Consider the following 13,255-nt stretch of genomic DNA (forward strand, 5'->3'; position numbering starts at 1 on the left):
GCCCTGGTGTAGTTTTTTTCATGTTTCTTGTGCTTGGGGTTTATTGAGGTTTTTGGACATGTAGGTTTAAAGTTGTCCATTAAATTTGGAAATTTTTCATTCATTATTTTTTTCAGATTTTTTTCTGTTCCACTACTCCTCCATTTCAGTGTCTCCAGTTACATGTATGTTAAGCCACTTGCAGTTATCCCACAGATCACAGTCACTGATGCTCTGCTCTGTTTTTGTTTTCAATTCCTTTTCCTGTCTGTGTTTGATTTTGGATAATTTTTATTGTTGTGCCTTCTGGTCACTAATATTTTCTTCTGCAGTGTCTAATCTGCTCTTAATCCCATTCAGTGTATGTTTCCCTTCAGATATTGTAATTTTCTAGAAGTTCTGTGTGTCTTTTTTTTTTAAATCTCCCATGTCTTTTTTAACATACTCAGTCTTTCCTCTGCCTTACAGAATACATGGAATAACAGTTCTCATTAGTAAAACAGTTATATTCTGTGAACACAGAATTAGTGAAAACTGAACCATTGTTCTCTAGGGAAAATACAGGGCTAGGTTTCTGTGAGCTTCTGGTCACACTTTGTCAACTGATCAATATATAACCTTATTTTATGTGTGTTTCAATTTAAAGACACCATATTTAATATGTGTTGTTGATTCATTAGCATTGAACTCATGGCCAGCAACACTATTAACTCATGCATGCGTGAAGCTTAACACTTATATTTTCTCTGTAAGGCACATTTTAGCCTTCTTGCACTTAGGAACACTAGACAGCATTTCAACACTATACTTGGGGGTCATTTTAAACAATGAAATCACCAACAAAAAGCACAAAAAATGCAAAAGAAGTAACACTAAATAGCATGAAAGGACACTTGTTATAGTCTGAGGGCTGAAACAAGAATACAGAGCATCACCTTGTTTGACCTCAGCTGGGAACAAATGCATCAGAAGACTGAATTTTTTGGTCACCCTGTCCATGTGAATGACTGTGAAAGTGCCATGAGTATTGATTTTGGAGTTACAAATTAACTTAAAGGAGTAGATTAATTGGCAGATAGGGAATCCACAATTAACGAGAATCAAGTGTATTTATAGTATCTGTTTTAATGTCTGTGGTACTTAATTTATCAATTATTTCTAGATCTGTTTCTATTAATTTTTCTCCTCATCTTGAATTGTGTTTTCTTGTTTCTTTGCACGTTTGGTAATTTTTCATTTGGTACCAGACATTGTGAATTTTACCTAGTTGGGTGCTGGATATTTTGTATTTCGTTCATTGTATTATACTTAAACTTTGTTCTAGAATTCAGTTAAGTAACTTGAAAACAATTTGATTCTTTCAAGGCTTCCTTTTAAGCTTTGTTAGGTGGGACCAGGACAGCCTTTAGTTTGTTTAGTATTGTATCTAAGACCTTATGCATTACAAAGTTTTTTCATTCTGGCTTGTTGTAACACAAACTTCCCAACCCTATGTGAGCTCTAAGGATTGTTCTGCCTGCTACTTCTTGGTGATTCTTTCCCTAGCTTTGGATAGTTGCTGTATTAGCATCAGCTGAGGACTTGAGGGGAAGAGGACCCTCTGCACATTTCTGGAGTTCTCTATGTAGCTGCCCTCTTTCCATACAAATCTCCCCTTTCTGGATTCTGCCCTGTGAATTCTAGCCACTTTTGAACTCTGTACTCTGTCTCTGCCATTCAGAGAGACCATTGAGTTTGGCTTGAGTTTACCCTCCCTGACCTGCAGTTTGGGAAATTCTTTCCAGGCAGTAAGCTAAGGCAGTTGTACACCTTGCCTCATTTGATCCTCTTCTCTCAGCGATCACCGTCCTACACTACCTATTGTCCAATATCTGCAGACTGTTGTTTGATAATTTTTGTCTGTTTTTTAGTTGTTTAAGGTGAGGGTAAATCTAGTCTCTGTTACTCTACCGTGGCAAGGAGAAGTCCATCAGATATATCAGGGCTATCACCACTGTAGCAGTAATGACATTTTTTTAAGCAAAAATGAGAGTTATAGTCTTCCCTCCCTCCATCCTTCCCTCTTTCCCTCCTTCCCTTCTTCCTTACTAATTCAATTTGAAAGCCATTAAGTGGGGCCAAGCTAGGGAGGCATTCATGCCAGCAGAGTATGGGAGGTACATGGCATGGTAGTCCAGTATGGGTTGTCAGAGCCAGATTGGGGTGAAAAAAACACCTCATGTGTGTGGGGAGTGGCCTGGCATAAGGTTTTGGAGTCCAAGTGGGGCAAAGAAGTGTCCATATGGCCTGGCACTAGGTGTCAGAACCATATAGGGTGAAGAGGGCCTCCACTGGCAGCTGTCCACTGCGAGGGCCTTGGGACAGTGATGCTTCAGTAGCAGTACACACACCTAGTGCCAAGATCCTATCTTTTAAATACCATTCTCTACTAGAAGGAACCTTGATCTTCTGAGAGAGAAATGGCTGATTTCAGGTCTCAGTATGAGATGAGCCTAGAATAGCTTGTGCCATAAAGTGACAAAGTACTCAGAGAATGATGGGCACAGGCTGGAAGGATATAGAAATCAGAGTGAAGGGACATCCACTGGCCAAATCTGGGAGATTTGGGGCATAAAAATAAATAATAATTACAATAACAGATAGTAACTCATGAATGCAATGAGAATCCATAACCCTATACTGATGGAGAAAGGAGAAGCTTTGCTTTAGAGTGGAATACCAACTGATGAATCTGAAAGCAATGATGGACTTAAAAAAAACCATCATTTTATCAACCGTTGTAATGATAATTAATTCAGCCAGTAAGCATAAATGGATGCAGAGTGAAACTGATGAAGAATGAGATATTTACCTATTCTCATAGTGTTTTCCCACAAATACTTATTAATTACAAAGAAAATTAAAAAAAGAGTACCTTTACAGTGGAGAAACCTGGCAGATACCAGCTTCACTCAAGTGATCAAAGTTAACATCATCAAGTTAACCTTGTCAGACCCATCATAATGGGACAACATGAAATCATGAACCATCTAATAGAATGCAGTAAGAAGAGGGCAACATCAGTTTTGTGCTTCTCCTGCCAGAATGCACAACCTGAGTCTAATCATGAGGAAACAGCAGACATCAGATTGAGGGACTTTCTACCCTATAACTGGCCTGGAATCTTCAAAGTATCAAAGTGAAGGAGACTGAAGAGACATGAAAATTAAATGTAAAGATGATCCTGGATTGGATCCTTTGCTGTAAAGAACGTTATCAGGACTTTCCTTGCAACTAGAATGGAATCTGGATTAGATGATAATTGTTAATTTCCTGACTTTGATAGTTGCCTTGTGGTTATACAGGAGAATGTTGTTATTTCTAAGAGTAATATATTAATGTATTCAGGGAAGATGGAGCATTATGTCTGCTACTTACTCTCCAGTGGTTCAAGGGTAAAAGAATTCTTTGTACTATTCTTACAAATTTTTGTAAAGCTTGAAATTTTTTGTCAGTAGGAAACTATTTTTAAAAAAGAAAACATTAAACATTTTTTTCAGCAGGTTTGTTTATAGCTAGTTTATCTTTAAGAAAAACCTTAAAAAGCTATATCAGATTTAATCATATTTAGTTACTAGAGAATTCTTAGTAGAGTAACATTTCATTATATTTGGACACTATTAAGAAAATTGGGAATTATGGTTACTATAAGAATACTTTTTATTCATGGCATATAGTGATATTTAGGACTTCTCTTTCTTTTGTCTCAGCCTTGTCAGACCCAAGCAGTAGACTTTCAACTTCTCCTCCTCCTCCAGCAATTGCAGTACCCTTGTTGGAAATGGGGTTCTCTCTCCGGCAGATTGCAAAAGCCATGGAAGCCACAGGTAGTATAATTTTTTTTAATGTTTTTTTAATTGGAGTATAATTGCTTTACAATGTTGTGTTAGTTTCTGCTGTAGAGTGAAGTGAATCAGCTATATGTATACATATGTCCCCTCCCTGCTGGACCTCCCCCCCTCCCCATTCCACCCATCTAGGTCATCACGGAGCACCGAGCTGAGCTCCCTGTGCTGTACAGCAGGTTCCCACTAGCTATCTGTTTTATACATGGTAGTGTATTTATGTTAAACCTAATCTCCCAATTCATCTCACCCTCCTTTTCCCCCCTGTGTCCACATGTCCGTTCTCTACGTCTGTGTTTCTATTCCTGCCCTGCAAACAGGTTCATCTGTACCATTTTTCTAGATTCCACATATATGCATTAATATTTGATATTTGTTTTTCTCTTTCTGACTTACTTCACTCTGTATGACAGACTCTAGGTCCATCCACATCTCTACAAATGACCCAGTTTCATTTCTTTTTATGGCTGAGTAATATTTCTTTATATATATGTACCACATCTTCTTATCCATTCCTCTGTCAATGGACATTTAGGTTGCTTCCATGTCCTGGCTATTGTAAATAGTGCTGCAGTGAACATTGGGATACATGTGTCTTTTTGAATTACAGTTTTCTCAGGGTATATGCCCAGTAGTGAGATTGCTGGATCATATGGTAATTCTATTTTTAGTTTTTTAAGGAACCTCCATACTGTTCTCCATAGTGGCTGTATCAGTTTACATTCCCACCAACAGTGCAGGAGGGTTCCCTTTTCTCCACACCCTATCCAGCATTTATTGTTTGTAGACTTTTTGATGATGACCATTCTGACTGGTGTGAGGTGATACCTCACTGAAGTTTTGATTTGCATTTCTCTAATGATTAGTGATGTTGAGCATCTTTTCATGTGCCTCTTGGCCATCTGTATGTCTTCTTTGGTGAAATGTCTACTTAGGTCTTCCACCCACTTTTTGATTGGGTTGTTTGTTTTTTTGATACTGAGCTGCATGAGCTGTTTGTATACTTTGGAGATGAATCCTTTGTCCGTTGCTTTATTTGCAAATATTTTCTCCCAACGTGTGGGTTGTCTTTTCGTCTTGTTTATGGTTTCCTTTGCTGTGCAAAAGCTTTTAAGGTTCATTAGGTCCCATTTGCTTATTTTTGTTTTCATTTTCATTACTCTAGGAGGTGAGTCATAAAAGACCTTGATATGATTTATGTCAAAGAGTGTTTTTCCTATGTTTTCCTCTAAGAGTTTTATCATGTCCAGTCCTACATTTAGGTCTTTAATCCATTTTGAATTTATTTTTGTATGTGATGTTAGGGAGTGTTCTAATTTCATTCTTTCACAGGTAGTTGTCCAGTTTTCCCAGCACCATTTACTGAAGAGGCTGTCTTTTCTCCATTGTTTATTCTTGCCTACTTTATCATAGATTAGGTGACCACAGGTGCATGGGTTTATCTCTGGGCTTTCTATCCTGTACCGTTGATCTATATTTCTGTTTTTGTGCAAGTACCTTGCTGTCTTGATTACTGTAGCTTTGTAGTTGGGGAGCCTGATTCTTCCAGCTCCGTTTTCTTTCTCAAGATTGCTTTGGCTGTTCGGGGTCTTTTGTGTTTCCGTACAAATTGTGAAATTTTTTGTTCTAGTTCTGTGAAAAATGCCATTTGGTAATTTGATAGGGATTGCATTGAACCTGTAGATTGCTTTGGGTAGAATAGTCATTTTCACAATATTGATTCTTCCAATCCAGGAACATGGTATATCTCTCCATCTGTTTGTGGCATCTTTGATTTCTTTCATCAGTGTTTTATAGTTTTCTGAGTCCAGGTCTTTTGCCTCCTTAGGTAGGTTTATTCCTAGGTATTTTATTCTTTTTGTTGCAATGGTAAATGGGAGTGTTTCCTTAATTTCTCTTTCTGATCTTTCATTGTTAGTGTATAGGAATGCAAGAGATTTCTGTCCATTAATTTTGTATCTTGCAACCTTACCAAATTCATTGATTAGTTCTAGTAGTTTTCTGGTGGCATCTTTAGGATTTTCTATGTATAGTATGATGTCATCTGCAAACAGTGACCGTTTTACTTCTTCTTTTCCAATTTGTATTCCTTTTATTTTTCTTACTGTAATTTTTTATGTATCATCATATGCAGTTATGAGAAGCACCATCTTTATTAAAGGCAGTATGTTTTTTAAGAGGCCATGAAGGTTTGTAAGATTTTTAACACAAGATTCAGTTACAGTGGCAACATAGCAGACAGTCTTAAACTAATAGCATGAATAACTAATTATTTTGTCCAAAGTCAGTATTAGACCTTTTTTTCCCCCTGTTCAGGTGCTCGAGGAGAGGCTGATGCCCAGAACATCACTGTCCTTGCCATGTGGATGATAGAGCACCCTGGGCATGAGGATGAGGAGGAGCCCCAGTCAGGCAGCACAGCCGACTCAAGGCACGGAGCCACAGTTGTAGGCAGTGGTGGGAAGTCAAATGATCCCTGCTATTTGCAGTCACCAGGAGACATACCATCAGCTGATGCTGCTGAAATGGAGGAAGGCTTTAGTGAAAGGTGAAATTCCAATTTCCATATTTCTGTTGCATGTGTTATAAATGGTACCCCAAGAACCCCATTATGTCCCTTCATAGATGCTTCTAATGGTATATAAGGTTGATAACTATAGAGAGATGAAAAGCTTCAGTTACAAGCTTATGTTTCTGTGAAGCACCCTTAACAGAATGACATGACAGGTTTTGACTTGAATGATGTTTTTATGAAAATAAGGAAATAATTTTAATATAAAATTGCTGAAAAGAAGAAACTAAAAATTAAAATAAGTTTATTCTGAAATAAAGTAAACATGCTGATAAAATAATTTTATATAAGAGATATAAACTAGAATGTTCATTTTAATATAAATTGACTTAAAGTAATGCATTCAATAGAAATGGACTTTTAAATCTTTTCTGTCTCTTAATATGGGTTTATATTTTCATTTCTTCTTTAGTTTTTAATATCCAGTACAATACCCCCCTTTTTAAAGTTGTGAAATGAATTCTCTGATAATGCCTAGCCTAAAAAGAAATGTAATAAAATATTCTGTAATTCTTTCTAAAATCCTCCCCCTTCAGCACTTCTTATGACTTTAAATCTTTGTTTCATTTTAGCTCATGAAGTTATATGGGGGGCTCTTGTCTTATATTAATATGCAGACTTTTTCTGACAAGCTTAATGAATATTTTCATAACTTATTTTGAAATATCTGTTTTTCCAAGGCAAGGATTCCCAATCGTTTCAATTTTTAAGTATTTAATCATTTAGGATTTAGTTAAGGCCATTGACCTCATTTGAATTTAAACTTGCATTAAGCATAATTTCATTGTTGGTGTATTTCAAAACCAATTAAAATTATTGCTCAGGGCAATATGACATATTTATAAGCCAGACACAAAAGATATGTTTCAAAACATATTTTGGGGCTTCCCTGGTGGCGCAGTGGTTGAGAGTCCGCCTGCTGATGCAGGGGACATGGGATTGTGCCCCGGTCCGGGAAGATCCCACATGCCGCGGAGCGGCTGGGCCCGTGAGCCATGGTCGCTGGGCCTGCGCGTCCGGAGCCTGTTCTCCGCAATGGGAGAAGCCACAGCAGTGAGAGGCCCGCGTACCGCAAAACAAACAAACAAACATATTTTGTTCTCGATAATATTTGGAGGAAAAAGTACTACAAGCAAGCTTGCACCTGTGCTTTCTGTTCATGATGATTTTTAAAAATGTGTGTTGCTTTCAAACTTGCTCTTTTAGCCCTGATAATCTGGATCATGTAGAGAATGCAGCTTCTGGAAGTGGACCACCCGCTAGGGGTCGCTCAGCAGTTACAAGAAGGCACAAGTTTGATTTAGCTGCTCGAACATTGCTAGCAAGAGCAGGTAAGTGTATGTTTCACATCCTTCTCTTGGTGAAAGTATTATATAGTTTGTTTATATTTTAAAGTAAATGTAAAAGCAACATTAAAGAAGATGTAAACTAATGATACTAAGTACTCAGTACCTCCACATTAAAAGAGCAACTATTTGCATATTACTTTCTATGCATTTATATAATTTTACATAATTTAAATCACAGCATACATTCATAGATTTATTTTTGAGTTCCCTCTGGGTGAAGAAGGCTATACTGGTCACTTGTAAATATTGAGAAATTTCATAAATGCTCTCTCTGCCCTCAAAATACTTATAATTTAAGAAGTGAAGATGCATGTTTAAGGCATCACTGATGAGAAGGAGCTAGAAAGAGCACTGTGCCAAAGTAGGCACTGGCTTTTCTGATGTACTTTGTGAATTTTAGGGCTTCACTACTAGGTAAGGCCCAGATAAGCAAAGATATATTTTTTCATTACCTTAGTAAATATTTTTAAGATTATGTTCTGGGCATGTGAAATTTAAATTATAGGGAATATATTTTCCAAACTAAAATCTAGAATATGTCATTTGTCAAAACAGTTTAATCTTTGAACTGTTAAAACGTAAATAATGATTCAGTAATTTATGGAAACAGAAAAACTGAGACTGTTTTAGAACATATAGGATGTGTATTTAATATTTAATGAAAGCGAGTGACAAAAAAAAACTAAAAGGATAATAACAACCCATATTTATTGAGTGTTCTTCTATATAACAAACATTATGAAATATTTTACATAGATTATCTTATTTAAACCTGTCAGCAGCTCTGCAAGGGATGAATACTATTATCCGCATTTCACAGAAGAGGAATATATATATATATGTTAGGTAAAGTTTTATGTCTGTGGTTTGGAATCCAATAAGTCAGCTGAGGTAGGCTCTCACCTGCATTGTATGGCAGTTAAGAACTGGCAAAATATTCAGAATTATTTTATACATGCAAATAAAATGCCTTTCTTGTTTTGTTCTGAGCGGGGTTATACCGCTCTGTGCAGGCCCATAGGAATCAAAGTCGGAGAGAAGGAATATCTTTGCAACAAGACCCAGGGGCATTGTATGACTTTAATTTAGATGAGGAATTGGAAATTGATCTTGATGATGAAGCGATGGAAGCTATGTTTGGACAAGACCTGACCAGTGACAACGATATTCTGGGAATGTGGATCCCAGAGGTACTGGATTGGCCTACCTGGGTGTGTGTGACTGCAGCGGGGGCTGCTCTGACTTATTTTCCTGCCCTCCTGTTCATACAGCTTACTAATAACAGCATTTCCTAGAGTTGTAACACTCTGAAAAGTCTGACATCTCATCCTAAAGTTTGGGGCTTTAACACTTGAGGTTACTTTGATACCTACAAACTAGTAAGAAAAAGTCTCTCTTGTTGCTTTCTCTGTGCGATTTTATTGCTTCTCTCCCCAGACTAGATGAATAGAGCCGTGCTGTGATAATTTGATTTCTGATATCAAAGATAGATTACAAAATAGGCAGCAGGTCCCCGTCAGCTCTGCTGGGTGTTTAACATGGCTACTGTGCTTACCTTGCTATCTGAATGCATGCTCTTCTTCTTTATAGGTTCTATTTAATCACTGTAATGCCTCATTCTAGGAACCAGTGCCACCTAGATCTTGTAAATGCCTCCATCCAAGGGCAGGGTACATGATGGGTTTGTATGTTTACATTGTTTAGCATTACACTTTTTGTAGCAGGGAAACTGAGAAGTTCACAGGTATAAGTTCTATAGGAAAGAGCATATACCATATTATGTTAATAAGATAAATGAATCCAAATGACTTCTTAGAAATTCAGAAAATAGATATGCGTGTTATGATCAGATGAAAGTAGTTTTCATTGGAGGGATTTTAAATCATTTGAGATGGGGCAGATTGTCATTTTTATTAATAACTTTTTTCTTAGTAGGTTAGTCAGTTACTTTTATTGTCACTTACTAGTGTGAGGAAGGGGCAAAGAACACCTTCAGACTGTGTGATCTGGATTTTAATTTGAAAGAACTTTGTTATATAGCCTTGATGAACATCTTGCAAATATTCCAGCATATGTAAACAAAATTGTTAATTTAATATAATAAATGATGTTTATCTCTTCTTAATTTTATGTTAACTTGACTAATAATTTGATATGAAATTATTTTGTGCAGCATGTTTGTGAGTCTGAAGACAGGGAAGAAGTGGTGGTATGTGAACTGTGTGAGTGCAGTGTTGTCAGCTTCAATCAGCACATGAAGAGAAATCACCCAGGCTGTGGGCGCAGTGCAAACCGCCAGGGCTATCGCAGCAACGGATCCTATGTGGATGGCTGGTTCGGTGGTGAATGTGGGAGTGGAAATCCATACTACCTGCTATGTGGCAGCTGCAGGGAAAAGTACTTAGCCCTGAAGACCAAATCCAAGGCAACAAGTTCTGAAAGGTACCTTGAAATTGGATAGATAACCATACCCTCTGATCGAAGTACATAAAGTATCTCTCATTAAGACATGGGAATTGTAGCTTTTTTTATGTGAGGAGTAACCTTTAACCTTTTCTTTATAAAGACCTATGATTGCTGAATTGGGGACAAGGATGAGGGAGGTGGAAGAATTCAAGTTCCTGCCAGAGGTGGGAGCCTGTAGTCTGGGAACAGTTGGTATGGCCTCAGGTTCTTCACCGGAGCTTGACTGTGTTAACCTTTAATTTGTTGTCAAGTTGTGAGTGGGACCCTTGCTTTAACCTTCAGGAGGCTTATGTTCAATTTTTTTCTTTGGTGTTTCTCACCATAGTTTTGACATCTTAAGGTCTTTTTTCTTGATGAAAAATATAGACTGTTTAGATTAAATGAGCTTCCATGAAAATATTACTGCTTTATACCCTTGAATAGCAACTGTTTGCTATTGAGTAGGGTTTTTGCCCTTATTGTCAACTATTAAAGTCTTTAAGACGTTCTGGAATAGGTTTTGATTAAAAGCCTTATGTAGGTAACCTAGAAACCTCCCCAGTATTTTGGTAAAATAGTCATTGATTTTGTAAACACTTAATACCAATAGTTTTTATTACATTAGCCCATAACATGAAACACACTTTTTAAATTTTGTGTTGCTTTATTAATGACTTTTTAAAATGTCCTAATGACATAATTTGCACTTTGGGGCACTAACTGTTTTATATAAAAACACAATGTTCTTCGTGTTTGGTGCAGGTACAAGGGACAAGCTCCAGATCTAATTGGCAAGCAGGACAGTGTGTATGAAGGTAGCTGTTGTGAGAGCTTCTTTATTTCACATGTATTTTTGTATGTACCTTCTGCTTAACATCTGTTACTAAAACTTACCTTCGTGTGTTTGTTTGTATTTATGTACATGTTAACTTAAACTTCCCCCCAAAAGTTCAAGATAGTTTGGTAGCAACAGCCCTCGTTTTAAAAGTCAAAGGAAAAAGACCTGGGTCCTAATACTAGCTTTGCCACAGAATGTTAATTTCAGGTGGCATACATATTTTTTCAAAGTAGGGAAAGTATGTAGTACATTTTGAATTTCCATCCTAATTGAGGAAAGTAAAAGATAAAAAATTGAAGTGAGCATCAGTTTATCTGGAGCATTCATTTATTTGAAGTAACTCATTTCCTAATGATTGTGGACAGGGTCAAGAACTTTTTGTTGGCCCCATAACAATATTTTTTATTAGTTGAAACCTCCATTACCAACTGTAACATGTGCTTTTGGTTTAAATGGATTTGACTGCTCTGCCTCCCTTTTCCTTAGTCTCACTATAACTCAGGAGTGCAGTTTGGTTGGGTCACCAGGAGATGGTGCCGTAGTTCATTTTGTAGGCGCTCGGCTTTCAGTCCCTCTGCATTTTAGACATATCTCACAATAACCATTGCCAGCAGAGTTATTTCATGTTTATATTCACATACCATACACTTCTTTATTTAAATTCCAGAAGACTGGGACATGTTGGATGTTGATGAAGAGGAAAAGCTAACGGGTGAAGAAGAGTTTGAATTACTCGCTGGACCACTTGGTTTAAACGACCGCCGCATTGTACCAGAACCAGTCCAGTTCCCTGACAGTGATCCGTTGGGAGCATCAGTAGCAATGGTAACAGCGACCAACAGTATGGAAGAGACTCTGATGCAAATAGGTAAACTTGAAATGCTGATTGGCATGGATTTTATAGAGTCTATATTAATTTGCTTCTTAGAAAAGTAAATAATAATAATAATAAGGTAAAGGTTAATAATAATAAGGGTTCAACGTTTCCTATCCCATCAAGTATCTTTAGCCAGTTATTCTAATGTTTTGAAGGTCTAGTATAATATTAAGTTTCTGATATTTTCTTTTTCTAAAATATTGAAGTGATAAAAAGAAAATTTATAAAATTTAGGGGGTTTTTTGTTTGTTTTAAACTTTGTGTTAAGAGAAACCTGGAAATGAATAAAAACCATTTTGCAGTATTTTTTAATCTCGGTGCGAGGGTATGGTAACTTTTTGCTGTATGGAATACTAAATAAAGAATTGGCGCAGTACTGGTGACTCAGCCCTTTATGTGTACTCAAAGCATATTTTAAAAACTATATCTTTCCTGTATTTGTTAATATCAGTAGAAGTGATACATGAGCAAAAATAAATAAAACCAAAAAAATTTAAGAATCATGTTTTTCCTATAATAGATTATTGACTTAGAAATGTCCATTTCTCCCAAGCAATTTTCTGTATAACAAAGTTCCAGATGAGCAAAACACATTGATTTGCTTTATTTCCTGGTAGCCTAGAACCTAGGTAGAATGGAAAATTTTTTCAGTAGTCCGGCTATTTTTTTTCTTACCTTCTTATAAACTAAGCAAAATGTTATTTTTTTCAGGTTGCCATGGCTCTGTAGAAAAGAGTTCCTCCGGGAGAATAACATTAGGTGAACAGGCAGCTGCCTTAGCAAACCCTCATGACCGGGTGGTGGCTTTAAGGAGAGTGACTGCTGCTGCTCAGGTTCTTCTGGCCAGAACCATGGTCATGAGAGCTCTGTCTCTTCTCTCAGTCAGGTAAGTGTCATTTTGTGTCAAAAGATGTTAAGTTAGCTTCTAGTATGTATTAGACAAGAGTCTGGTATTGTTTGGGAGGATAGACGTTTTAGAAACTTGAATAGCTACTGTTGAATGAAAGAAGTTAGACATAGTCATCATTATTATTCATTCATTCATTAATTCAGTCAGTCAGTCAGTCATTCAGTTAATGCTTAGCTCTTTTTAGGTAGAAAATATTGCCATTATAGTAACTGAGTAAACTGAAAATTTTATTTTATTATCTGAAATGGGAAACCAAGGCTGTTGATCCATTCGGTGTAGGGTAAAACTAAAAGGTCGAGTGAGTTTTTTGCAGAGTTTACCAACTGTGTAGCTAAGTCAGCCTGTATATTCCATCGTGGAGACTCTTGCTATGCTCATACTGTGGAGCATAATGTTAAAAA

The 13,255-nt window shown here is 36.9% G+C and overlaps 1 protein-coding gene across 22 annotated transcripts in view; it reads left to right on the top strand.

Moving 5' to 3' along the window:
• The window catches only part of HERC1 (HECT and RLD domain containing E3 ubiquitin protein ligase family member 1), a 214,834-nt gene that overhangs the window by 146,999 nt on the left and 54,580 nt on the right, over positions 1-13,255 (top strand). For 21 of the 22 annotated variants that reach the window (XM_089904370.1, XM_089904371.1, XM_089904282.1 and 18 more), the window contains 8 exons: positions 3,729-3,845; positions 6,180-6,411; positions 7,642-7,766; positions 8,775-8,995; positions 9,958-10,226; positions 10,992-11,044; positions 11,735-11,935; positions 12,656-12,830. In XM_089904370.1, coding sequence (XP_089760496.1) covers positions 3,729-3,845; positions 6,180-6,411; positions 7,642-7,766; positions 8,775-8,995; positions 9,958-10,226; positions 10,992-11,044; positions 11,735-11,935; positions 12,656-12,830 — 1,393 coding nt within the window. The remainder of the gene's footprint in view (positions 1-3,728; positions 3,846-6,179; positions 6,412-7,641; positions 7,767-8,774; positions 8,996-9,957; positions 10,227-10,991; positions 11,045-11,734; positions 11,936-12,655; positions 12,831-13,255) is intronic. The other variant, XM_089904305.1, reaches the window with a different exon arrangement.

The sequence above is a fragment of the Delphinapterus leucas genome, chromosome 2 (genome assembly GCF_059928025.1).
Source record: "Delphinapterus leucas isolate spDelLeu-1000000601 "Yukka" chromosome 2, BTC_Dleu_Yukka2, whole genome shotgun sequence".
In the NCBI taxonomy this organism is placed as follows: domain Eukaryota; kingdom Metazoa; phylum Chordata; class Mammalia; order Artiodactyla; family Monodontidae; genus Delphinapterus; species Delphinapterus leucas.